This window comes from Choristoneura fumiferana, chromosome 12 (genome assembly GCF_025370935.1).
Source record: "Choristoneura fumiferana chromosome 12, NRCan_CFum_1, whole genome shotgun sequence".
NCBI classification, from domain to species: Eukaryota; Metazoa; Arthropoda; class Insecta; order Lepidoptera; family Tortricidae; genus Choristoneura; species Choristoneura fumiferana.
Window position 1 is genome coordinate 1728989 of NC_133483.1, and position 27392 is coordinate 1756380.

The 27392-nt window shown below is 38.2% G+C and overlaps 1 protein-coding gene across 10 annotated transcripts in view; it reads right to left on the minus strand.

Annotated features, from left to right (window-relative positions):
* Positions 1-27392, minus strand: part of LOC141433088 (uncharacterized protein ZK1073.1) — a 99198-nt gene that overhangs the window by 64578 nt on the left and 7228 nt on the right. For 2 of the 10 annotated variants that reach the window (XM_074094923.1, XM_074094922.1), the window contains exon 1: positions 4469-4584. The exons of the other annotated variants lie outside the window; for them this stretch is intronic. In XM_074094923.1, coding sequence (XP_073951024.1) covers positions 4469-4498 — 30 coding nt within the window. In that variant the 5' untranslated portion in view covers positions 4499-4584. Of the gene's footprint in view, positions 1-4468; positions 4585-27392 lie in introns of those variants that run through there. 10 annotated transcript variants of the gene reach the window in all.

Genomic DNA, 27392 nt, shown 5'->3' on the forward strand with positions numbered 1-27392 from the left:
ACTCAAACACGGCGGCAGTGTAGCGTTAGCACAAGTCGATTGTATAAGTTCAGTGTTGACAAAGAACACTGTCAGAAATAGATACGTTGCCCTCCACGCTGGTAAACAAAAATGTTTGCAGCTGATTGCTGCTCGACAATAAAGCACTTACGAACGTCAACCAGCACTGTTAACAAATTGTTCAGTTGTTGTTGGGATGTCCACGTTCGCAGTACAAAATTATAACTGATAGACGAAATTGGATGTTCCTGTGCCTATTTATAACGACAAAGTGGGCAATTATCTTAATAAGGGATTGAATTTGAAGTATTGTTTTGCTGAGTAATCTCTGAGGTTATGTAGGAGTGCTCCCGTCATTTTTATATTGCGTACCCAAGCACGGAGCTTTAATAACTAATAAGTCAGCCTGTTTATCAGCAACAGGTCTTTGTATTTCAGAATGTTTTTCTCTACTACTGAAGTGTTTTACAAGCGTTAATTTAGTTTCACCTAGCCCGTTGCCTGTCTGTCTGTCTGTAATCAAATCTTGCAAGTTAAATTTGACCAACTTCTAGTAGTCAGTTTGACTTGAAATACTTATGTAAATTGCGTGACAATACAATAATCTAGTAGTGACATCCTGTACCCTTAGTGTAAGTTTTCGGTTACAAAATACGTCTCGATCGCGTTCGCGTTAAAATCTCAATTTGTATGGAAACACGAAAACAGTTCGTGTTTGCATACAAATTGAGATTTTAACGCGAACTCGATCGAGACGTATTTTGTAACCGAAAACTTACACTAACGGCATTGGTAGTCCAGCCAGGTTCGTCTCCGCAGGACGGAACTCTTTTACGGTTAATATCATCGACTTGAAATTTGGTATGCAAATGTAGTTTGGGTGACAATGCAAGGACAGTGAACAAAAAGCACAGACAACAAAAAAAGCTTGTATTAAAAATGTTTTTTTTATGGTTAGGTTAGTTTCCAAGCATTTTAAATACATTCCAATTAATTACAATAAGCACCCTCTGCTTACTTGTATCTATCAGGACGTCACATGTATACATAACGCCTGTAATGTGACATGCCTGTAATGTGTTAGTGTTCCGTTAGCCCGGACGAAGCGGTTTGCTTCATCTTTCAAAATGCGAACTGCTAAGGAATGGCATTCGCTCCCGTCGTCTGTATTTCCGGATAAATAGAATCTAGGGCTCTTCAAGGCTAGAGTGAATAGGCTGTTACTGAACTGGTGAGATACACCTTTGGCCTTATCTGCACTTAACATCAAGTGAAATAGGGATCATTCACTGTCAGTTTGGTGTAAAAAGAAAAATTGCAATAAATATTTGAATTTGAATTTGTCGTCACATTCTGGACAGTGGCAAAGTCTAAGAACTTATAGGCAGTAACGAATGCAGGTAGGTACATACCTTATTATAGGAACGTACTTGCATATTACTTTTTTGTGACAACCCTGATACATTTCCAGTGTCTAGCCGATTGTCGGCATTTCGCGCTCAGACAAAGAACATTAACCACTGTACATTTTCTTACACTGTGACAGTGGTCGTGGTTGTCGGATGAGGAACAGTAATGAACCGAGTTTAGACTTGCAAGAAAAATCGTGCAAGTTGCATTACATTGCGAGGCCGTAAAGCCAACAAGTGGTCAATCAAGCGCCGCAATGTAATGCAACTTGCACGATTTTTCTTGCAAGTCTAAACTAGGCTTAAAACCGAGCAATCAGAATGTTTGGCGTGGCCTATCCTGCGAAGGGAGCGAGTATACCGAGGGCGATAGACGTTGGAACCCCAGGCATAGAATAGGAGATAAAGGTAAGATTCAAACATCTTTATCTCATTCCATCGCGACGCCTGTCACTCATTAATTTCCCATAAAGACGAGCGTTGGTGACATCACTTTTCGGCAGTAAAGCTTCTGGTTTAGACAAAGTTAAACCGTTGATCTTCTGCCGTACATCATTCAACTATTTTCATTTCGCAGTGCGATCCGTAACAAATATTATTATGTTATTTCAACACATGTGAGGTGTTTTACGGACTCTCGTAAACATTACTAGGTTCATGAATGCTTTAAAAATACCGCGTTGAACATTTTTATTGCTTCTGTAATATTTCATAGCGGAGGTAGCCTATTGCAATCACTAAAAACGTTAATCCGAGTATAATTTATCCGAAACCGTTTCGTTTTATTATCGTTTAGCTGATGACAGGTGTTCGTAGTTCTTTCCTTTTTCCCTATGGTTGGTGCGTTATTGCGTTGTTCGTGCGAATAGTTTTCCAGGCGCAGTTATTCGCTCTATGCGTTATTTATTTAGTCTTTTTTTGATAGATAATTTTTCACATTCCTGACATCTAATACTCGTACGCATCAATTGAAAAAAAGATATTTTTCTAATAATACTGAATATTCGGTAAGGTTACATTAAAATTTGCTTTAGGCACAAAACGCGTTCACACGTGAAAAAGGAGCTTCACACGTTTGTTAACTAGCTCTCCAAGTAGCGAATTTTATATGAACTGAGGGTTAGTCTGACTTTTTAATAAATAATTTGGACATCTCCTGCCTTAAAATTTGAAATGAAAAACACGCCATTAGTTATTGGTTACCCGCAACTCTCGCAATGCCACCTAGCCTACCAAGGTTTCGGCTTCCGGTTCGTGGAACTAAACACTTTAGTACAGTTCCAGGTTCAGTCAAAACATTAAAATGATTTCGATATTCGTACAATCCCCTTTGTACCTACATATAAAAAGTAGACATTCAAGATACAAGGTTGGTGAGGTCACGTAATAAATAATAGTACAAGTAGTGAGGTTGGTCAACCCAAACTGGGCCGAACTACAATCTTTTAGAGGATGTGCCCAGCAGTGGAACGTATACAGGCTGGGATGATGATGATGATGATGTAGTGAGGTTGAAACTAAGATAAGGATCGTTGGGTAGTTTGAGATGCCCGAACAAACGTCATTGCGTTCATTTAGAAATAATAGCACCTATTTAGTATGAAGTGTTTCCGCCTATTACAAACATAACTGTTCTGTAGTAACTATATGGACAATAATAACGAGGAATTGGCTTTTGTTTAATAGAGAGAGAGAGAGAAAGAGAGAAATATTTATTTACACATATTCGATACAAATAAAAAATACATTAGATGGAAAGAATAAAAAAAATAACATCGAATAGTATATAAAGTGGGCCCCACTCAGCATAATGTTACGGCACGCCGCAACGCTGTTTTTCAGTGGGACCCATTTAAAAATTAAAACATATAAATACACACAAACACTATGACGACACGAACGCCAGCGGAAAGAAGTTCGCAAAGAAACTTTCAATCCCGAAGCATGCATGGCAACACTCCACACTCGATCAGTTTAATCATTTTCAAAACAGTTAAACCGTTAAACCTCAACAATTCAGGTAAAGATAGTAGTGTAATATTTACAATTTTAATAATTATGATTTTGTGATGCTACATGTATTTGTTGACGAGCAATATGTGTTTTGAGATTTATTTCAAGCTCTCTAGATGCTTTATAAAATAGTCAAGTGATGAAGGAAGAATAAAGTTAGAATAAGTTTTTGGTAAAAAAATATTTCTTAATACAAGTTTTTTTTGCTGACTGTACTTTTTGTTGACTGTTTTGATGATGATGATGATGACTTGTATTGTCACCCAAACTACATTTGAATACCAAATTTCAAGTCTATGCCATTAACCGTTAAAGAGTTCCGTCCTGTGGAGACGATCCTGGTCGGACTACCAGGATGTCTTTATCAGATTACTGTATTGTCACCAGATTTACATAAGTTTACCAAATTTCAAGTCGATCGGACTATTGGAAGGGGTTCAAATTTAACTTGCAAGATTTGACCCAAATAAATAAACGAACAGGGCAAGTTAATTATACGAGTTAAAGCTCGTAAAAAGAAAATATCACACGTATTTGAATGTTTAGAAGTTTATCGGAGCATACACTCACGTTTAGTAAATTAAATAGTCATGTTTACATATTATTGAACCATTAACCAATACAGCGAAAATCTATTTTTATACTACTTGTATACTAACAGTAATTTAATCTTGTTTTCGGGTCGGCTAAAATGGATCAGATAGATTGAAGCAAATTGGGTTAGACCCTGAGTCAGGCTTGTTGGTAAACAGTGCGCACTCACACTGGAGTGACGTGAGCCCGACCTCACCTTTCACAGGCCATATTATAAATAAAAAGTACTAATGCAAGTAATAATAATAAATGCTTATGTTGTACATTAAACAGGTACTTAACCTAACCACAAAATTTCCACCAAATACTCGATAGCAGTTCAAAAATAAACAAACCATAATTTACGACTTAAATACACCCTTACTCTGGCAACACCTTCTAACTTAATACGCATATCCCTCAAACTTAAATCTCGTACTATCAATCGAAATCAATCCATCCAAATTCCTTACCTGAATAGATTTATCTTCGGAGTCCGGCATCGTATTCGATTTTCCGAGTTCTCCGAGTTTTCCGAATTGTCCGAGTTGTCCGAATTCGAGTTAGAACACTTAGAGCAGACCGCGAGTCGGGAAGGCCGGGAGTGCAGTGCGCGCGTACGGAGGGACTCCGCGCGGCGATACGCAGGACGCACGCGCAATGGGAGAAATAAACGATATGTATAATTGGTTTGGATAGGTATTATCCTGAATGTAAACAAAACAACGTGAATTGGTGTCTTAAGTATTCCAATTCCCCCATTAAACTATATAAAGTGTTTCATAAATGCCCTTTCTTCCTGGTTGGTCGACACCTCTGGGGACCCAAGGGCTGCTGCGTATTTATCCCAGCGGATCGAACTTGCGGTCCAAAGGGGTAATGCGGCCAGCGTCATGGGAACTCTGCCACAGGAAGATCTTTTGGACGGAATGTTATTTTTATAATTTTAATTTTTATAGTAACATATATATAGATATATTTAGTTAAGGTTTCTTAGGTAAGTTTTCTTTGTCTTCTTTTTAACTATTAATTTCATGTGACTATTTTCTGATGTAAATAAATTGTTGCTAGCGTAACTACGCTGTTGTACAAAGAATGTTCTAAACATTTACATTTCTGTATTGAAATACACTAGTCGAGTTTGTATTACGATGATAGATAAGTAAAATGTATAAAAACCTTGAACATACCAAATCTGGCAGCTGAAGTTTGTTTACATTTAGTTAAATACCTATCCAAACCAAGTATAATTAACTTATATTCGCTGAGATAAGCCTAGGATAAAACGACGAGATTTCACGAGAGACGCGGGGGTTGTGGCATACGGAAGTGAATTGAAATTTATGATCGGACATTGTTTTCTTAACATTGATTTAACACCGTCTATTTTATTCTTTTGGACAGGTGTGTATTTATTGTGTGCTCTGAATAATATAAATTTGCATTTAATTTTCATTTAATTTTTACCGCCTGTCTAATTTTTGTACGTTGTTTGAGTGCCAAGGACCTTAGATCTTTGCTTTTGTTTTTGTTCTAGTTTTTGAAACTTTATATGGGGTGTTTTTTAGGAGATGGGGGAGTGCAGTCGGGAAAAGACTAATAGAAAGGTAGGACCCTGACAGTTCCAGGCTCATGTTGGCTAAAAAACCCGGCTTTACGTTCCCAATTCTCTGGAACTCATCCGTTTATTTACTCGTTGGCCCAACATGTAGAGCTAGGTTAATACTTATCATATCACCAATGCAGTATTCAACAAATTTATTATTATAAAAAATATAGATATACAGACAACGTTTAGCGAAGAGAAAAATGTTTCTATATAGGTAACCTTCTCTTTCTAAAATGCTTTTGTCTATGTAGCAGGTATGTATGGCGCTACTTGCATTTGGCGTCACAATACATGCAAGTATGTCTTTCTCTGTCTAATATCGAAAACGTAGCTTAAAAATTGTTTTTGTATTCGATGAAATGCATTATCAAGCTTTCATTTATAGAATAAATAAAAATTAATAAAATACCGTATTCAACAGAACAGTTTCCTAACACTGTGTGCGTTGACCATTACTCTCCGTACAAACATGACTGTATATGTGTACCGCTTGACGTGCGTGAACCGAAATCGCGAATAGCGGATTTAGTTACTACCCCGCTTAAAGTAAACACCCGTGAGACAGCGGCGTTCGGCAAACATGTTATTGTATATGTGTAAAATTGTAACAAAAAACACCATACACCGCCGAAGACTGGGAGGCCTTCGTACCTTTAAAATTGGCATTGATTACTTTTTTACAGTGTAGTCTAATTCCAAAACCATTTCGAGGAATAGCTTTATTAAATCATTTTATCGTGTGTATTATTGATCGTGTGTATATTTGCAAGAAAACGTTTGACCTTTGTTTGAATTTCATCGTAAATAAACGTTATATAACTAAACCGCCTCATTCTAACACTGCCAGGTGACAGAGGACACTATGTTTTTTTAAATAATTGTGATGGGCAACAAAAATCGTAGTTTTTAACGCCATGGCAACTATGGTTAGCTATAATTCCGGTAACTTCTAAATAGGGTAAAAAAATTAAAATTCAAATAGGTGTCTTAAATTCGCCTATTTAATGAAAAAAAAAAAACATTGTTTTTTTTTAGACCAATGCCAATTCTAAATTTAATATTCACAGTTCCAAAATAAACTTTAAATAAAACACATAAGTAGTTGAATTTTAAAATGAGAAAATTTCGAATTATTTCAGTTTAGTTTTAAAGGTGCGCTATGTTCGACAGTGGACGTCCTACGGCTGATATGATGATGATGACGATGATGATGACCGGATAGCTAAGTTGTTAGTGACCCTAACTATGAAGCTAGGGATTGCGGGTATCCCCGAGGCTTTGTTGTTATCCGTTGTGTACCTCTATAGACGATAGATAGATCCGTTTTCTACCACACATAGTAAAGCTTTGCTTAGTTTAAGGCTAGGTCACTTGGTGTAATTTGTCCCAAGATATTATTATTATATACGTATTTTATCATATTTTTATCATGATCACAGAGGAAGAGTGACGTAAATAAAGACAATATTGTCAATTTTAGAAATTCCCACGAGAATTTTGTGAAATCCCGGAATTACAAATACCAGATCTTACATTAAAGCGAGCAAAGCCATGAATAAAAGCTAGTACCACAACACTTTACTAAGGGACGGTCGGGACCACAGGGTCGCATTCTTTTTGCAGGTGCCACGGTCCCGGTTCGCCCTCGTTTCCCCATATTAATTAATCATGGCGTCGATGGTGACACCTAACACCTATTTCCCATCTATACCTGGCTACGAACCCTCGGAGCCGTTCTCAACGTGCCATCGAGATCTATCTTGATAGTGAGATTTCATTGGATCTATTTCTAGTAGATCTATTATCAATTCCATTCCATTAATGGAGTCACTTCCAGTGATAAGATTAACTTGAAATTTGGTACGTAAGTTCGGGGTACTTTGACCCATTGGAGAGATACTTTGACCCATATGAAAACCACATAAAAACTTGAAATAAAACGTAAAATAAAGACATACAAACGTGATCGATCAATTAACATCTGACACATGGCAAAGAGCCATATTCTCAAAGCAGTAATTAAACTAGGACCGAGTTAATCTCAAGGGCCAAAGTTACCCTTTAGGGCCAAAGTACCCCGACCTTACGGTATGTATAAATTGAATGACAATGCAAATACAGTCAAGAAAAGTTATAGTAAGCAAAAAAGCTTAAACAATTATTTTTTTTCATTATTTGCTCCTGTTGAAGGCCCCACCCGGTATACTCGTAGTATTGTAGTTGTTTGTCTAGCGGGTAGAGATACACCTCGCTCGTCGCTCAATTGGCGTAATTGGGTCGTCGTTAATTGTAGTAAGACTTCCTTTCAGCCAGCTCAGTATATCTGCGCGCCATATCTTTTGCCGTTACGCCACAGATGCGTTACACGAAATATAATAACAAATTCATAATACTAGCTGTTGCAACTCCATCCGCGTAAAAGTATGAAAAATAGTTTAGATCCTATATTCTCAGACCTACCGAATAGGTATGTAATGTACGCAAAAAAAATCGGTCAAACCGTTTCGAAGGAGTTTAGTCAGAAACATTTTTGACCAAAGAATTTTAATCTAATTTAAATGTTATGTTATTTTTAACCGACTTCAAAAAAGGAGGAGGTTATCAATTCTGTTGTTTTTTTAATCTTTGTTACCTCAGAACTTCGTCATTTATGAACCGATTTGAATTTTTTTTTGCGTTCATCTAGGAATGTCTTCAATTAGATCCCATAAGCACCAAATAAGGATCTGATGATTGGATCTTGAAGAAATCGAAGTAACTCTTCAAATGTTGTAGGGACACCTATAGTAAATTGTATATATCTAGTAGGAACTCGTGCATTTGCTCTTGAAAATCATCATTTGATGAAGTGGAACTGATGATGAAGACCAGAGTTGACCATCGGAGTTACTTACTACTCAATAACAAGTATTTCACGGGTTGAATTTTAATTTCTTTAACACAGTTGCTAAGCAATTTATGCTCCTCGTAATGCATATGGTAAAACGGGTGGTGAAGCACCAGAAATCAGATAAAATATTTTGTTCTACAGCAGCGTTTCCACCAGAGATGTGCGAGGATGTGTTGCAAGGAATATGTTTTTCATCAACCAATAGAAACGCTTCATTTACCTACCCATCCTCGCATAGCACATCTCTGGTGGAAACAGCTAAGCGGAGCGAGGTTTTTGTAGATAAAAAAAAATAGAAGGATGTGTGCGGGGATGTGTTGCGACATTATGGGAAAACCAACATAACAAGACTATAGTTTTATTAGTATTTAAAAAAGTGAACATAACGGGAAAGCAGAACTTATGGTAATGCTAATGTTATAGGAATGTAAGCATTAGGAATAGACTAGACTATAGACTAGGAATAGATAAGAACAACGCACCGCGAAAAAACCTGCTTTTCATTTAAAAAACCGCGTCCAAATCCGTTCACCCATTTCACACCTAACGGTTACATTCACAAAAAATGGATATAATTTACTCTTTCCTTTTACATTTTTTTTTATTGAATTAATAGTTATAGGTATTACGGGTGTCAGTTACCAATATCTTTCAACATACCACCACCACCACAATAGCTGACGGCAGTCTACTACAGCAGGGCTAGATACTATGAAATTCGAAAATCGTAGTTCGTATCGTACCGTCCTCGGGACGGTACCTACGACACGAAAATCAATTTTCGAATTTCGCAGTAGCCCTGCGCAGTTCGTTTCTTGCGGATCTCTTTTCCACGCACGGTGAAAATTTGGAATCAACTGGCAACACCGCCAGTATTTCCGGACCGGAACTTGGGGACCTTCAAAAAAGAGCCTAGGTACTCTTTTCTCAAAAGGTCGGCAACACATCAGTAACTCAGATTATGTCATGGATTTCCATGGGCGGCGGTGATTGCTTTCCATCAGGTGACCTGCCTGTTCGTTTGCGCCCTATCATAACAAAACATTATGTGGTCTGACTGTTAGACGAAACATTATAGTCCAATATTTTTATTATCAACGCCATCTGCCATCGACGTGCGAAAACAAAACACGGAAAGCTTCAGCTGAAACCTGAAACAGAAATAGTTCCAGCGTTTTCCATTCTTCAGCGTGGCGGTTGAATGTCGGCGCTTAGTAGTTTCATTTTAGAATTATAGATGGCGGTACGAGTTTAATAATGGAACTCCATTTCGACAGTACCATGATACCTTTTCACAGTAAAAATTATACTGACATCGCATTAATTAACAATGAAAATCGTAATAACGTTTCCTTTGAAGAGATTCCATGGTGGCACCTCAGATTAAATAAAAAAGTAAAGATGGAGAGCGGTGAACAGCCGAGTGAGGCCGATCAAACTACACCAATCAGTGTGCTTACACAGTGGCACGCACACACTTGCAACCAAACTAAACCAAAACCTTATCACTTAGCAACGCATTCCCGTGGAGCATGACGTATCTTAAACTTCGACAAATATAACTAATAATGCTAAATTGTGTCGTGAAAGGATGTAAAAACTATACATCCAAAAAAAAAGCAGGATGGAATCACTTTTCACACGCTAGTAAACTCGAAAACCAATATTTTCATTAAAAATCGAAATAATTTTGTTTGAATTTTGCTTTGAACACAAAACGTCAATACTAGTGTTGCCATTATAATAATTGTAGTTACCCTATTATTGGGTAAAAGTCGCCTAGGTAATACAATCTTTTATTTTTTATTTTTAAATTCTATTCTTTCTATGGCTTAAAACTTGAGAACGTGACACGTAACGTAAAATTATTTGGTTCTTGTAAAAGTTCATCAACGTTTTTTATTGTAGTAACGGTATTAACGTGACACGCAACTTAAAGTTATTTGTTTCCTGTAAACGTTTACTAACGTATTTAAATGTAGTTGTTTTAGGCTGGTTTATGAATTTAAAGCAATAAATAAAAACGTTATTAACGACAACGATAACGATATTTTTGTAGTTGCGGGGTACTGGAATTATTATGGCAACACCGGCCTACGAACACATGTTTATAAAACAGGCCTCACTTGGCTGTTTACCGCTCTCCATCTTTACTTTTTTATTTAATCTGAGGGTGGCACATGAACTAAAAAGTCCTTGACCGTACTTACAGTTTTAAAAAAAATCGTTCGTCCATAGGAATCATTAGGGAAAAACATTTTCCGTGAAAAGTTAGAGAACCATCTCAGATCTACAGAGAATCGAATTTATGTATTTATGTCACATCCATCACTATCACTCACATCATTTATTGTCAATTAACAGCACCAGAAAAAAACACAAGCTGTCTTTTATTCTGTTGGCACAATAAACATTCAACGTAGCGTTGTCATTTCGTCTGTCAGTACGTATAAAAATAGTTTATTATTAGAAAAGAATTCGGCGCTGTCATCGTTCATCCACCATCACCGCTCATATTTCGTTTTCTAGAATTTTTTTACCGTACAACGGCAAAACAAAAACTACTAGACACTGGCAAAATTGTCCTCCAATGGACAGAGCCATATTTTTTTAAAGAAACGACAACGATTAGAAAAGAAGTGCAAGCTACGGCCGTGAAACGAGAAAAAAGAAGAAATATTTTTACACTTCCGCTTTTTCATCATCATCATCAGCCGGAAGACGTCCGCTGCTGAACAAAGTCCTCCCCCTTAAAACGCCACAATGAACGACAACTCGCCAATTGCATCCACCGATTGCCCGCAACTCTCACGATGTCGTCAGTACATTACATAACAAGAGGTACCCTCTACATACAAGCTTTTGGGGCTCTGAACCTCAAAATGATAAAAGGAACCCTTAAAATATCACTTTCTTGTCTGTGTGTCAAGACCTTTTCTTCAGGAACGTGTGGAAATATCAAGCTGAAATTAATATCCGATTTTCAGGTCAGCAGCGAAGCTGTTGAAACAGAGAGTGGCTCCGGTGTAGTTCGCCCTGTCATGTGCCCCCAGATAATGAGGGCTATCGTTTTTTGTCTCACTAGATGGCGCACTGTTGCGTGAGGTTTTTAAGTATGGCTTTCAAAGTCTGTTATTACGGGCGTGAAAACAAAGTTTAGATTAAAATCATATTTAATACACCTTAAAACCGTACCATAAAAATATCGAGCATGCCACAGTGTTGCATAGTCCCCGTTTTGTTCGGAAAAAAGGGAGGACAAAGGTTTCCGAAAGACAAAACTGTCTCAAAACACAGACATTCATTGCCCCGGAACGCATATTTGCCATAATTAATTTCAGATATTGCAAAATATTCACAAAATTATTCTAATTATAAATTAACCCGCGTAGCTCACCCAAAAACTATGAGATTTGACATTTCGGAGACCTCACGCTACACTAGCGCCTCTAGTGGCGAATTCATACGCGATAGCCCTCATTGCATTATATCAAACAGTAGCACCAGATAAAGACACTGTCCATGTACTGAACATGGCTGCGGGTGGTTCATCCCTGAGGCTGCTTTACCAGAGATATCGTAGGATGTGCTGCGAAGAATGTCTTAGTCATGAACTAGAAACGCTTAATTTACCTATCTCCGCTCAGCACAGCTCTATGTTGGGAGAATAGATAATTTAAGCGTTTCTATTGGTGTGGTGTCGGGTTAGAATTAACCTCTCCATTTCTTCCGTGGATGTTGTAAGAGGTGACTGAGGATATAGGTTAAGGTATAACGTACGCGACAGGCTAGCAATCTGTCACTATTGTACCGTTTTTGTCAAACTTAAAACCTAAAATTGCTAAAAGTGACTCCGAAGCGGTAACGTTTCGTGTGCTCTGCCTACTCCATTTGGGAATACAGGCGGGCGTGATGTTTGTTTGTTTTCATCACACTTGCTCGTAAACAGTGTCGTAAACATGCAGGCTACCTTGGTTGCAACCCCCCAAATAAAACCCTCGACCTTAATGTGCTTGTCATGAAACCCGTGGTCGGTAAATGAGTCATTGCGCGTATAAATTTTGTTGTCATGAAGCCCAAGGTCAGTTAGTGAGTCAATGCCCGTACTGATGATGCTGCGCGCGCTGGCCCACCCGCACCCGCACGCTGCGGCGCATCCTGCTTGGGGGGGTGCTACCAAGAGCGCAGCCTAAGGTATTGGCAATATTTGGAAGAATTATATTTTTTCTTTTACAAATATAAAATTTTACTCGCAAATGTGATGAAAAACATTATATGTCGCACGGGCTGTACTAGAATTACGAACATCGACTCATTAAAGCCCTCAGTCTTCGACTGAGGGCTTCTAATAGACTCTCGGTCGTAATTCCTTATTTACCGCCCTTAAGACACATGTACTAATATCGAAAATACAAACTGAAATATAGATGCACAGAAAAACCAGAAAAATAAGACCAGCGCTGGGAATCGAACCCAGGTCCTCGGCTCGGGTCCAGGGGCTCGGTCAGTTTGTATTTTCGATATAGGTTTTACGGGATGACCGTAAAAGTAACAAAAAATTTGGAATTGAAATAAAAAATACAAAAAGATTCTAAAAAACCAATCTTAACATGTACTTATGTTCTATTGGTTCATGACAAACACATTTCTCGCAACGTATCCTCGCATATCACTGATGAAAACGCCTAACGGGGTCAAGTTTCGTGTCCAGATCGTACGCCTTTGCATCTCGTATCAGTCACCTTATCCTTTATAAAGTGCCTCGATTCGGGACGATGAATTGCCTGTTTACAAGGGATCTATCTTCACGTGTCTTTTCTGAATATCCTTGTATCGATATCGTAGGAATTACAGTAGTTTTGATAAACATTTTTATGTGCATATGACAAAAATGTAGATCTATAAATTGATTGTAAATCACCAACCCACTTGTACGGTTACCTGCATTAATATCTGCCACAGCGGAGCATGCAAAAATATTTGACACGTCCGACCGGCCCTGATAGAGTCGTATTAGATATTTATGCACTTTTTTTTATGCACGTTTTGTTGTGGCAAATATTGATTTTGGTGAATATCATGTTTAAGCAACTAAACGACTGCTTACTGATTTGATTATACACTAAACATAAGTTGTCACTAAAATTACCTATGGTGACGTTGCCTTGATCACACGTACCGAGCAAACGGGCGAGACAGTAAAATTTTTCTCGGCCGAGACAGTGATGTAAGCGAGAACTGTTGATGCCTTGATTACACGTACCGAGTAAACGGCGAGACAGTGCTCTCGGCCGAGTACTCGGTGCGTATAAACATAGCGAGCGAGCGAGCGCTTTACAAAACTCCTTAACATCACTACTAGCTGTCTCGGCCGAGAAACATTTTACTGTCGCCCGTTTGCTCGGTACGTGTGATCAAAGCATTAGAGAAGGTAAAGTTGCCTGCACAGAAAAACCAGAAAAAGAGACCAGCGCTGGGAATCGAACCCAGGTCCTCGGCATTCCGTGCTGCGTGCTATACCGCTACACCACCACTGGACAGGAGTACAGACACGAATTTCTCCTATGCACCACATATTTCAGCTTGCTTGTTTGCTTGATTTTACGGGATGACCGTAAAAGTAACAAAATTAAGTAGGAGTTGAAATAAAAAATACAAAAATACTCCAAAAAACAATCTTAATTATATCCTAGTTAGTAAGTTTTATAGTCATAGCCGCATCCTCCCAAGATCGTTTCCTTTTTAACCTTTATATACGGTTGTGGTCATGCGCAGGAGGTCGTGCAGAATAGACAATTCGAAGACTGGTGATGTACCTAATGCTCATTGTTTTTTTCGATTTCATTCAACTTCCACAGAAGGAGGAAGTTAGTTTTTCGTCGGTAAGTCATTATTGTTATGTTTACAGATATACTTTTTTTAATAGGCAATTGTAATTCGCTTTGGAACATTCTTAATTTATGATTGTTTTTTTGTAGTCTTTTGTATTTTTTTTTATTTCAACTCCAAATTTTGTTACTTTTACGGTCATTCCGTGACATCATTCATTCTTTATTTGTTTGAAAGAGATGATACCATCATCATCATAATCCAGTCATAATCATATCAGCCATAGAACATCCACTGTTGGACATAGGCCTCATCTAAAGAGTATTCTCCTTAAATCTCCTATTTCTAAATTGTATCAAAGCTCTGGTACTTTAACCCACCAAAACATTTCATGTAATTTTTTTTGAAACCGGTTAAAAATTGATATTGTAATTGGTACATCATAGAGACTAGTCACTAAGTAGTTCTTTAGTCGGTCCTGATGTATGCATAGTATCATATCATTGCTTTTTTTCTGCGAATGTAGTGGATGGTCACTCTGTCACAAATATTCTAGGACACCGGATGGCACGTCTCTATCCACTCATACTAATCGGGGGGCTCGAGCGTCTATTTCTGCGCAGACTGCAGTAATTGCAGTGGGTCGCGACTGAGGCGTAGGCGCACTAGCCTACGAATATAGCACGCTTCCATCTTACTGCCGTTAAGGATTGACCACACTATCTCATAACCTAACCAACAAAAAGTTGGAAAATTGGATTCACAAGAAATTTGAAAACACGACTGCTACGCTAAAAGATAGCTGCTACGCTAAAAGATAGCGCCCGCCAGGAAGCATCCTTCCTGGCGGTGACAGATTGATCACTGTTTTCTCGTAACAAGGGTAGTACAATTTTTTTAACTAGCGTACAATTTCGTAGATTTTTCTGATTCACAAGAAATTTGATAAGTCGGCTGCTTCACAGGGAAATAGATAGCGCTCGCCAGGAAGTATCCTTTCTGGCGGTGACAGATAGATCGTTGTTTTTTCAGAACTACGTGTAGTACTATTTTTTTTAATCCGCTTTCATTTTAGTACATTTTTAGGGTTCCGGAGCCAAAATGGCAAAAACGGAACCCTTATAGTTTCTTCAAGTCTGTCTGTCTGTCTGTCCGTCTGTCTGTTCGTCCGCGGCTTTGCTCAGGGATTATCAATGCTAAAAATCTGTAATTTTGCACGGATATAATGTAAACTATGCTGACAAAATGGTACAACAAAAAAAATCAAAAACAATTTTTTTAGGGTACGTCCCATAGACGTAGTGGGGGTTATTTTTTTTTCACCCAACCCTATAGTGTGGGGTATCGTTGGATTGGTCTTTAAAAACAATCAGGGGTTTGCTAAGACTATTTTTCGATTCAGTGATTTATTTGCGAAATATCCAACTTTAAAGTGCAAATTTTCATTAAAATCGAGCGTCCCCCCCTCTAAAATCTAAACCGGTAGGTGGAAAATTTTGAAAAAAATCAGGATGGTAGTAAGTATATTAAACTTTCAAGGAAAACTAGAACAGCTAAGTTTTCTTGAGAATTATTAGTAGTTTATGAGTAAATAGCAGCCTAGCAGCATAAAATACGAAATCCTTAAAAAATATTTCTTAATTTTTTCGTAATGGCTACGGAACCCTATTTTGGGCGTGTCCGACACGCTCTTGGCCGGTTTTTTGATGTGAGTTTGAATTCCATACGACACCATGTCACGCTAGGAGGTATGACACAGTCTGACGCGTTCTTATCACGCTCATGGCTGATACGGCGTTGTGTAGAGACCTTTATACTAAGACTATTCTTCAATCTAGTCGCAGGATAAGACCATTTATTTGAATATGCGTAGTAGGGGCAGGATTGTTTTTATTTACGATGTATTACGTAAGCCAGAGGTGTGTTTTATTTAAGACTAGCCGTTGCCCGCGACTCCGTCCGCAGAATACGTTTATCGGTATCTCGCGGGAACCATGCAATTTTCTGGGATGAAAACTATCCTATGTCCTTCGCTGAGACTCAAACTATATGTATACCGAATTTCATCTAAATTGGTTAAGCGGCTTAGACGTGATTGAGTAACAAACATCCAAACATCCAAACATCCATTAGTATGAAGGTATAGGATTAGTAGGATATTGCAATTATGTTGCACAGGGGACTGATTTTTTAAATCGCATCCATTAATATATTCGATGCTCCTATCGATTTGGAAAAAACTAAGTAAGGTAATCGTACGAGTGTTCGTCCCTGCCCCAATAGTTGGCATCTTGAACCTTATATCATTAGCAATAGAGATGACAGCAGGGTGTCGTCTATTGGGCATTAGCGTGTCGAGCACTGGGACGTTTACCTTACTTTCAGTTTTTCAGTTGTTGTATTAAGATCTTGTATAAGCCAATTGTAATTAATTGTTCATCCCAGCCTATTTTACGTCCTACTGCAGAGCACAGCCCTTCTCTCAGGATGAGAGGGCGTGGCCCGTAGTACGATTGAGCCCAGTGCGATTTGAGAACTTCACATACACCATTAAATTGCTTCGCCAGTGTGTGCAGGTTTCCTCACGATGTTTTCCATCACCGTAAAATTAATGGTAGTATCCATAGTACAAGCTTTGCTTAGTTTGGGACTAGGTCAATTGATGTCAAAGTGTCCCATGATATTTATTTATTTATTTACTAGCTTTTGCCCGCGGCTTCGCCCGCGTGGAATTCGGCTATCGCGCGTTTCCCTCGGGAACTGTGCATTTTTCCGGGATAAAAATTAGACTATGTCACTCTCTGGCCCATAAACTATCTCTATGCCAAAAATCACGTCGATCCGTCGCTCTGTTTTGACGTGAAAAACTGACATACATACAAACACACACACTTTAGCATTTATAATATTAGTATGGATCATACATACGGCTTTCAATGCCTGCAAAGCATTTTAAACGCTGTGGCCGCTTAACCGAAGATCCCGAGTTTTACTAAATCACTTTTTAAGTGCCACCAAAATAGATTTGGCATCGCTCAATACCTACAGCTTGCATAATTAACGTCCCATTGTCTGTTTGTAAACAAGATAGTAAAGTATATGTCGGACTAAATGCTGCTAATGTAATTAATGAAATGATTTTTGTTTTCCTTAATCAATGTCTGCTCGTATTGTTTTGTTAAGATCGTGGATTAAGACGATTTTGGTGTTAGGAAAACTCTGAACAACATTACGATGTAGATAAGTATGAATTATATTAGACTAGCCTAGCCGTTACTCGCGACTTCGTCCGCGCAGAATTCTTTAATCGCCATCCCGCGGGAACTTTGCAATTTTCCGGGATAAAAACTATCCTATGTCCTTCTCCGGGATTCCAACTATGTGTATACCGAATTTCATCTAAATTGGTTCAGTGGTATAGACGTAATGCTTAATGAAGTAACAAACAAACAGACTTACAAACTCATTTATAATAATATTTTTCTTTCTATCTCTCTACTCTGGTAAGCGATTAATAATATATTTCATCATCGTCCTCCCGGCCTATATGTATAATAATAAAAGTCCCACTACTAAGCACAGGCCTCTTCTCAGAATAAGAGGGCTTAGGACGTAGTTTCGGCGTGGGCCAGTGCAGATTGGGAACTGCACGCACATATACACATTGTAGGATCGTGCAGGTTTCCTAATAATGTTTTACTTCACCATAAAACTCGTAATGATTTTTTAATGTAATTTTGTACTTAAATTTCAAAAACCTCAGAGATGCGAGCCTTGAACCCAGGATCCTCTGCTTGAGACTCCATAAGTCAAACCACTGAGCCACTGGGCCCTTACGAACTACCCTAAAACTTTGTGTTTATACCAAAAATACCTACACGTTATATGGTAAAAGCTCGAATACCTTGATACTGTCACAGTACTGCAAAAAGACAAATTACTGACAGAATTTTTAATTAAAAAAAAAGAAAAGAATAAATTTATTTGCCAAATTTCGGCTCAGCAAAAAGAAAAAAAAACACAATTAAAAATAAGACAACCTTATTACATACTCTTACATACTAAAAAAGAAAGAAAAAGAAAAAAACATTGTGCCGAAAGAAGCAAAAAGGACTCAGCGTGTTGCCACGGCGAGCCGCAGCGCTGGTTTTCAGTATGACCCTTTAACATTATTCTGTCATTTCTCGGTGTAAATATGCGGGAAGATCATTATAATCACAGATGTCGTGGACGCGCTTCGCTAAATATAAGTCTACGTTTGTCTAACGTGCAATTACCTACTCTATTTATTGCTCCTCTGTTTCGAATTAGATCGGCCCACTTTCCCGCAGAATAATTTGATATTAGCAAGACCACTCGTTGAAAATTAAAAAAATCTTTTTCACTTCTCATGCTCGTGAAGTTCCTGTTTATGCTGGATCTAGGCGACATAAAATTACTTTTTATGCTCTAGTGCATAAAGTAAAATCTTCGTCTAAGATCAAGGCAATCAGGTGTAAAAAGCCACAAACAAAGAAGTTTCTACATATTTTGAAAAATATTATTGATATAAAACTAAAAATCAATCAAAATCTATACTAATATTATAAATGTGAAAGTGTGTGTTTGTAGGTTTGTCCGTCTTTCACGTCGAAACGGAGCAACGGATTGACGTGATTTTTGGCATAGAGATAGTCTATGGGCCAGAGAGTGAAATAGGCTACTTTTTATCCCGGAAAATTGCACAGTTCCCGAGGAAACAGCTCGTGACAACCTAATTCCACGCGGACGAAATTGCGGGCAAAAGCTAGTAAATCAATAAAACAAAAAATATATAATTATACAGAAATGGATGCATGAAAAATAAAAGTTACATAGTAAGTGAAAAATTGTTTCCACTGTTGCTATTTCATCCTCGCAATCGAAGTGAAAAGCAGAGTGTAAAACTCGAGCATTAAACCCATTTTCCCTCGACGTCTCTATCCACCCTCGCCGTACAGGCTCGGGTGGCTATATGAAAGTATTTTGTAAAACGGCTCGTTTTATGCTCTGGATGTACAATCTACTATTGTTGTTGGTGAGCGGACAGTTTATCAGCGCGTCGGTTTTTAAATTGGTCATTGCATCCCTATAAGTTCTATACAAGTGGTAAAAAATCCTATGTTTTTGGGTTTATTCATTACCTACAAAGAAATATACATTTAAAAGGAGAATGTTCATATAATATAAGTATCTATAAGTATTATCATTACTTGTTATAATGAAACTAATTCCATCAGTGGCCGCCGATTGCCTAGTTTACCCATTCCATTCTCCATTTTCTCTTTATAATATGTATGTATGTAAACTCTTTGTTGTACAAAATAAGTTACAAACACAATTGACAACCGTAACCGAAATTGGTAAAACCGTTGGGGGAGAAAAGTCCTCGAGTGGCGACCCCGAACCAGAAGACGAAGCGTTGGCAGGCCTCCCACCAGGTGGACTGACGACATCGTGAGAGTGGCGGGAAACCGATGGATGCAAGTGGCGATTTGTCGTTCATTGTGGCGTTCTAAGGGGGAGGCCTTTGTCCAGCAGTGGACGTCTTCCGACTGATGATGATGATGATGACAATTGACAGACATTGAGATATATGTACAAAGGCGAACTTATCCCTTTATGGGGTCTCTATCAATCAACCTTTGAGTGGATGAGAGGAGCATTTTAATATTATACAAACTAAAAGAAAGTAAGGGGCCACGTGAACAAATTATGTATGTATGTAAACTCTTTATTATACAAAAGAAAAGAAACAAAATACAATTGACAAACTTTGTGTTACTGGTACAATCGCGGATTTATCCCTTTATCCCTTTTTAAATCAAATTGAATTATTTAACATTTCTTGTCTAAAAATTGTTTTAGGTATGCAACATAACACAATACAAATATTTAGGTAATTTCATTCAATCAAATGTATTCAAATAAAAACGCAAATGTAGTTTCTATTTCATTCTACACATGAAACTCAAGTGGCCCTTGTTCTCTTTAGACTAAGTAGCATAGTTTACATTAGTAAGAGCGTTTTACTATGCAAGTGAATCATCTTCCGTTAGCTTCGTGTTTACTATCGTCTGTCTGCAGACGCAGCCATATATCACCCGCACCGAATTTTTCTCAGTCGCGGATATTGTAAGCTACGCTATGGCAGTTTGGCACTTTGTCTTTTGCTAGCTCGTGAATCAGCGGGATATGGTAATGGGGATCGGTTTTATTGCTAAAAAAACCTGTTAAAACGAAAGGTTGATATTTTACACGATATGTAAAATAACGTGACTGAATTTACGATTTGGGGAGTTTCTCTTTTTACCCGACTGCCCGAAGAAAGGTTATATAATGTTTATCGAGAGTGTCATTACTGAATAAAAATTTAAACCGTCACGATTTTGAACTTTACGTTATTTAACAGAATTATAGACTAGTACTGTACTAGATTTGTTTTCTTCTTTTCAGTTTTTTGAGGCAGTCGAGTTTTTGATTTTTATTAAATTCTTATTTTATTCGGATATGGCACAGCACACGGACCAGCAGCCTGTGTGACAGCTGCAGCAGCGTACTGATACTTGAGTCCGAGTGATGTTGAGATTGATGCATGTTTTTAATGCCCGACACAATAAAGTTCAATATCTCAAAACGGCTGAACCGATTTTGATGAAACATGTCTAAGAACCATCGCTGGAAACCGTAAATAAAAAATAACGCATTCAAATCGGTTCACCCGTTTAAGAGCTACAGTGAGCTACTCTGTCACCTGTAAAAACGATCGAGTCAAAGACATATGAATTCTTTTTTAATGTTTTTTTTATTCTGGACTATGGAACAACCCGTAACCGACCGGACTGTCGTAATTTGGCGGTAAAGAAAACTCTTTCATTTTTTTAATTAATTGATGCTACTTAAAAATTTGATATTTTTTTCTGTTAATTAGAAAGGATATTTCCATTGATATAAAGTTTCAAGTGTTTCTAAATTTTTCAGACATTCCCCCATTGACATTGACACCAATGAGGGCTATCGCGTATGAATTCGCCGCTAGAGGCGCTAGTGTAGCGTGAGGTCTCCGAAATGTCAAATCTCATAGTTTTTGGGTGAGCTACGCGGGTTTATTTATAATTAGAATAATTTTGTGAATGTTTTGCAACATCTAAAATGAATTATGGCAAATGCGTTCCGGGGCAATGAATGTCTGTGTTATGAGACAGTTTTGTCTTTCGGAAACCTTTCTCCTCCCTTTTTTCCGAACAAAACGGGGACTATGCAACACTGTGGCATGCTCGATATTTTTATGGTACGGTTTTAAGGTGTATTAAATATGATTTTAATGTAAACTTTGTTTTCACGCCCGTAATAACAGACTTTGAAAGCCATACTTAAAAACCTCACGCAACAGTGCGCCATCTAGTGAGACAAAAAGCGATAGCCCTCATTGACTTAGTGCTAGTTCCATACTGAGCAAAGCTTGTGCTATGGATACTGGGGAACGGATAAACATACTTAAATAGATAAATACAAACTTAAATACATACATATACTAATATTTGCCCGACCGGGGACCGAACCCAGGACCTCAAGCTTCATTTTTAAATGACAGAGTTTGGGCTTTTTCAACGTCTCTATAAGATGGTTAGGTTAGGATGGACGGTAATATAAAAAAGGTAATGTCCGAGTAATGTTTGCATGTTTGTTCTCGGGTCTTGGATGTTTAATATGTATTTAAGTATGTATCTATCCATATTATAATTATATTTATCCGTTGCTCAGTACCATAACACAAGCTTTGCTAAGCTTACTTTGGGACTAGGTAGGTCCCCAGATATTTATTTATTTATTATTATTTAATGTATAGTTCGGCATTACGCGGCAGTGTTATTGATTATTAAGCCAGGGATACACTAGGGGACAAATGTCCTGCGACACGTGTAGCCAGCGACGTCGGGTGAAGTTGCGCGACCTTGCCGCACTTCGCTTGACGCGTGTAGCTAACGACGTCGGCGGTCGCCAGGGGTGTGTAATGTTTGTCATAAGAATGATTTCATTTCTCATAAGACAAATAAATATCAGAATTTCAATCTGTCGAAATATTGAGAACTTATAAAAACAATATGCATATGAACAAATTGCCGAATTTCTCAAATCATATTATTCAATTAGCGTATCGTCACTACTTTTAAAAAAACTCGTAAATCAAAATAGATAATTTTTCTGAGTGAACTTTATACATATTACATCAAGGTTCAATTTTGTTGACATATTGATTTTAGATACGAGATTTTTTCAAAGTAGTGAGGATATTGTCTTATGCATATTAAGGTACCTACTGTATAATAATCATGCAGCATAATTAATCAAAGTTCATAATAAACGATTTTTATACAAACGTCGAGGAATGATCGAAAAGTATAAAACACCTGGTAAAAAACAAACAGCAAAGATCATTTTGTGGAGCAATTTTATCCGGGCTGCTATAAAAAAAATACCTAACATCGAAGACTTAGACTTCTGAACCTAACCTATCTGAGTCGCTTCTGCTCCGAACCGTCTTGCTCGCTCGCACAAATCAAATGTTTTTTTGCATTAAGATTGGTTTTTTGGAATCTTTTTGTATTTTTTATTTCAATTCCAAATTTTTACTTTTACGGTGATCCCGTAAAACCGAAATTGAAAATACAAACTGAAATATAGATGCACAGAAAAAACAGAAAAATAAGACCATCACTGGGAATCGAACCCAGGTCCTCGGTAATCCGTACCGCGTGCTATACCGCTACACCACTGATGGTCAACATGACCACAACTGATGGTAGTTGACCATCAGTGGTGTAGCGGTATAGCACGCGGTACGGATTACCTGGGTTCGATTCCCAGTGATGGTCTTATTTTTCTGTTTTTTCTGTGCATCTATATTTCAGTTTGTATTTTCAGTTTTTTTTGCATTTGGCACGCATGATGTTATACCATCTAATCATTATTCTAAACGTTGTTATAGATTTTAATCATTATATGAATAACCGATATTCGAAATGAAATTAAGGTTTTAATATAAGCATTATAGCAATTTATTGTTGCTATGACTAATGAATGTTATATTATTTAAAGCTTATGCTCGGTAATAATATGGAATCCCTTTTTATGCTAAATGAATATTATGATTCTTGAACGTAGTAAAATGAAATTATGCTAAAAGTTTGTATGACGATTGAACGGCACCCGTCGCCAGATGTCAGGCGAAATCGGCCGGCTTCGCTTGACATGTCGCCGACACATGTCGTGAGACATTTGTCCCCTAGTGTATCCCTGGCTTTACTCGCATTACAACAAGTCTCCCGCCCTTCGCATTGGCCCACGAGCGACTCCCACGCATCGCAGGTGTTTTTTTTATTTACCGCTCGTTCGCGGCGAGTGTGGAACATTATCGTAAATTTAATATTTTATTTCATAACACTGCCGGGAAAAATCAGCTGTCCACGGCGTTCCACTAACGAGGTTTTTGAAAAGTCGTAAAGAGCTCTGACGCACTGCAGCACTGTCGCGAATATAGCATTATTTGAGCGGTGGATACAATGGAAATAGGTACCTTTAAAACGGTTACGTAGCATAACATCTACAATCAAATGTCATAAGTTCTTTTTTCATAGTTTAGTTTAGTTTAGTTTATTTATTCATTCAATACATCATAACATTATAATTTACATAAATGTCAGTTATAAGAATTTGTATTGAAATCGTCAAAGGTAAAATGATTAGTAATAATTATTAATAAAATTCTAAGCATGTCATGTGAATGTAAACAATTAAAATTAGACTGGTTCTCCTCAAGGGATCGTCAGACTGAAAAAACATTGAAATGTATATAAAGAACGACATACGATCAAAATATATTTCAAATTGCATAACGTACGATAATAATAACTTCTTTTATCATAAATTTAAACTCGACTATCACCACCACACTACGCTGACCCGTTTCGAACTCAACCAGAGCTCATCTTCAGAACAACACAACCATTCACCATGCTACCTTGGTTTGTGTGTGTTAAAGTCTGGAGGTGAAGAAACTCCATGAACACACATTTCTTGTTTGGGGTTTTTAATTTTTCTAAGCCAATTGCAAGCAAGACTGTTGTAACGCCAAACGTACCATCAGCCAAATATATATGGTCTACCACCCTAAAGTTGATACTTGTTTGCATGTCAAAAGTATTTGTCAACTTGAAAGTTCGACTTTAGCGACATAATAAATTCATACACTAAAAGCGGTTCCAAAGCGGTAACGTTTCGTGTGCTCTGTGCCTCTAGTGTGGCGTTTTCACAAAACATTCGTTTACTATTCGAAGACGTAAATCGAGCGTTCGATCGTCGATACATGTCCACGGTGCGGCGTCGTCACCCGTTTTCGTTACGATACGCGGACGAAATAGTTTACGTAGCAAACCTACACTCACAAAAGTTGTTGTGCAAACTTTCCGCTAGAGGCGCCGTCCGTGTTTCCATACAAATTGAGATTTTAACGCAAACGCGATCGAGACGTATTTTGTGAACGGGAAAATACACTAAGCACACTGCCTACCCCATTTGGGAATACAGGCGTGATGTTTGTTTGTATTCATACAATACAATACAATAACTCTTTATTGCATACCAACACATAGCAAGCAGTACAGAAAACAAGTATATATACACAGAGACTTCATTTCATAGGAACTTGTTTAAAAATTTATAGACCACTTATTTGGCTGATGGTACCTCACGAAATTAACGCTATCTAACGATATTTCGCCTGTTAATAAACCCTCATTAGAGAATCACTCATTAGAGTGAAGCCGTGGTGGCCTAGTGGTTTGACCTATCGCCTCTCAAGCAGAGGGTCGTGGGTTCAAACCCCGGCTCGCACCTCTGAGTTTATCGATATTCATGTGCGGAGTTACATTTGAAATTTACCACGAGCTTTGCGGTGAAGGAAAACATCGTGAGGAAACCTGCACAAACCTGCGAAGCAATTCAATGGTGTGTGTGAAGTTCCCAATCAGCACTGGGCCCGCGTGGGAACTATGGCCCAAGCCCTCTTGTTCTGAGAGGAGGCCTGTGCCCAGCAGTGGGACGTATATAGGCTGGGATGAGAGAATCACAGGGCTTTTCATAGCCGCCGCTTTAATACAGATAGTCGCAAAAATTTAAGACAACATCCCACCAAGGCCTTGTTGGCACGTTCATGCAGCGGCGCGTACGCAGGTCGCACAATGTAATCGCAATCAGAACGATATTTTCACTGTCGCGACTGATTTAGCGGCTGACGCGAGCGCCGACCTCCGCGGTAAACAATGCCCGCGACTCGAACAGCCGGGCTACTACGAAACTCGAAACTCGAAGTTCGTGTCGTGCGGTCCCTCTGACACTAAAACTATTTAATACGCGAGCGAGAGGGACGGTACGATACGAACTTCGAGTTTCGTGTTTCGGAGTAGCCCTGCTGGATCGCCGCGCCCGTGGAAATGGATACTTTTTACTAAGGAGGTGAGACCCCGATGCAATAAGAGGGATGTTATAAGTGTCTGTCTGTCCGTGGCACTGTAGCTCTTAAACGGGTGAACCGATGTGAATGCAGTTTTTTTATTTGAAAGCAGGTTTTCTAGCGATGGTTCTTAGATACGTTTTATCAAAATCGGTTCAGCCGTTTTTGAGATATTGAACTTTGGAGCGACAATGTCGGGGTTTCCAACTTTTTTTGGTTATACAAGCTTTCATTTAGTTTCACTTGCCCTGAAACCTTATTGTCTATTGAAATCACAATCATTTTCACCAGTTTTTAGGGTTCCTTGTGGAACTGTTTTCTCTGGCGAGAGATAAGGCGAGATATGCGGAGCTGACCGTCAACCTAAAGTAGTGGAGAGGCACAGCAAGAAGAGAAGAAGTCCTAGTACAGTCACCAGGAGTTATTTCTGTCACAGCGGAGCGTGGAAAAATATCTGACACGTGTTACCGGCCTTAGAAATAGAGTCGATCAGATATTTATGCACGCTTTGTTGTGTCGGATATTGGCGTTGCTGACTGTACAAGGAACCCACTCGCCATGTCCGTCTGTCCGCGGTTTAGTTTAGACATGAGATAGAGACTGCTAGTGCTAGAAAGCAGCAATTTTGCGAGAATGAACTACGTCACCGAAGCGGCACAACGAAATGTTGAAATATTTTTTTGACAGACCTTTCCATAAAGTGAGGCTTTTTGGTCTTGTCCATAGAATAACTATTTATTTTAAAGAAAATCTGAATGATTTACATTTCCCTTAGTAGTAATTCGCTCTAACTGACCTTTTTGTAAAATAAAAGTTGACTATAAAAATAAATATATAAGTATGATTCTTCACATTTTTAGCATCCCTCGTTTTTTTCTATTTATCTCATTAAACCTAAAAGATACTCTTGAGCTTATTTCGTTGGTTATCTTTCTATTATACCCATCCCTTTCATTTTCAAGCAATTAGAACATGATGCTGGTTTGGCGACAAACAAAACATGCTACGCAACAAACTGCGTTTAGCCGAGGGGGTCTATTTCAATCGTTCTCGTATAGGCCCGATTTAGCACGCGCTATCGCCGATAAAATGTTTAGTCTGTGGCCGAGTCGCCTAAACAGAGGTGACAATCCATCAATAAACAATACTTACAGCAAACTTCAAAGTACATGTCCAACGCGGAGTAGCAATAGTAGTTTTTTTACAAATTCTCGCTAAAAAACATGAATGTTCCTAAAAAAAGGCCGTTTATTTTTAAATCAGTCAATCACTCATAGGTAAAAACTTTAGAAAACCTCTCTTGCCTTTACTTTACTCTTTATAGTACAGTCACCAGCATTAATATCTGCCACAGCGGAGCTTGCAAAAATATCTGTCACGTCCTTCCGGCCCTAGAAATAGAGTCGTATCAGATATTTATGCACGTTTGTTGTGTCAGATATTGGTGCTGGTGACTGTACAAGTATAGTATATGCAGAAAACTTGACATTCCAAATGTAAGTAATTCATCAAATTATAGAAATTAGAGATATAGGTACC